The 451-nt window shown below is 49.7% G+C and overlaps 1 protein-coding gene across 1 annotated transcript in view; it reads right to left on the bottom strand.

Annotated features, from left to right (window-relative positions):
* Positions 1-289, bottom strand: part of LOC147817883 (uncharacterized) — a gene marked incomplete at its 5' end in the record, with an annotated part of 3,616 nt that extends 3,327 nt beyond the window's left edge. The window contains one exon of the mRNA XM_087179747.1: positions 116-289. Coding sequence (XP_087035873.1) covers positions 116-289 — 174 coding nt within the window. The remainder of the gene's footprint in view (positions 1-115) is intronic.
* Positions 290-451: the final 162 nt, after the last annotated feature.

Raw genomic sequence — 451 nt, 5'->3', positions numbered from 1 at the left:
GTTAAAAAGCTGAAGAGGATTTTAGCTCATGAATATGAACCTGTCTGCAGGTTAGAGTCAACACAACTTTAACATCAGATTAATCTGAGCACAGAAATAAAACATGGAGTCTGACCTCAGAGTCTCCAGTCCACAGTCTGGACTCTCCAGAAAACCACACAGCTGCTTCACACCTGGATCCTTCAGGTAGTTGTAGCTCAGGTCCAGTTCTCTCAGGTGGGAGGGGTTGGACTTCAGAGCTGAGGCCAGAGAAGAACAGCTGATCTCTGACAAACTGCAGCCAGTCAACCTGAATAAAGAATAAAAGATGAGAGTTTAGAGACAAAGTTAAGGTCTCTCTCCCCCCCTCTCTCTCCCCCTCCCTCCCTCCCTCACCCACTCTTCCCTCCCCTCTCTCTTTCTACCCCTCTCCCTCCTTCACCCCCTCTCCCTCCCTCTCTCTTGCTACCCC

Source organism: Seriola lalandi, unplaced genomic scaffold, assembly GCF_002814215.2.
Source record: "Seriola lalandi dorsalis isolate HSWRI2012SDOR001 ecotype SW California unplaced genomic scaffold, Sedor1 jcf7180002054863, whole genome shotgun sequence".
Lineage (NCBI taxonomy): Eukaryota > Metazoa > Chordata > Actinopteri > Carangiformes > Carangidae > Seriola > Seriola lalandi.
Note: the sequence above shows the minus strand (reverse complement) of the source record. Positions and strands in the feature narration are given on the sequence as shown.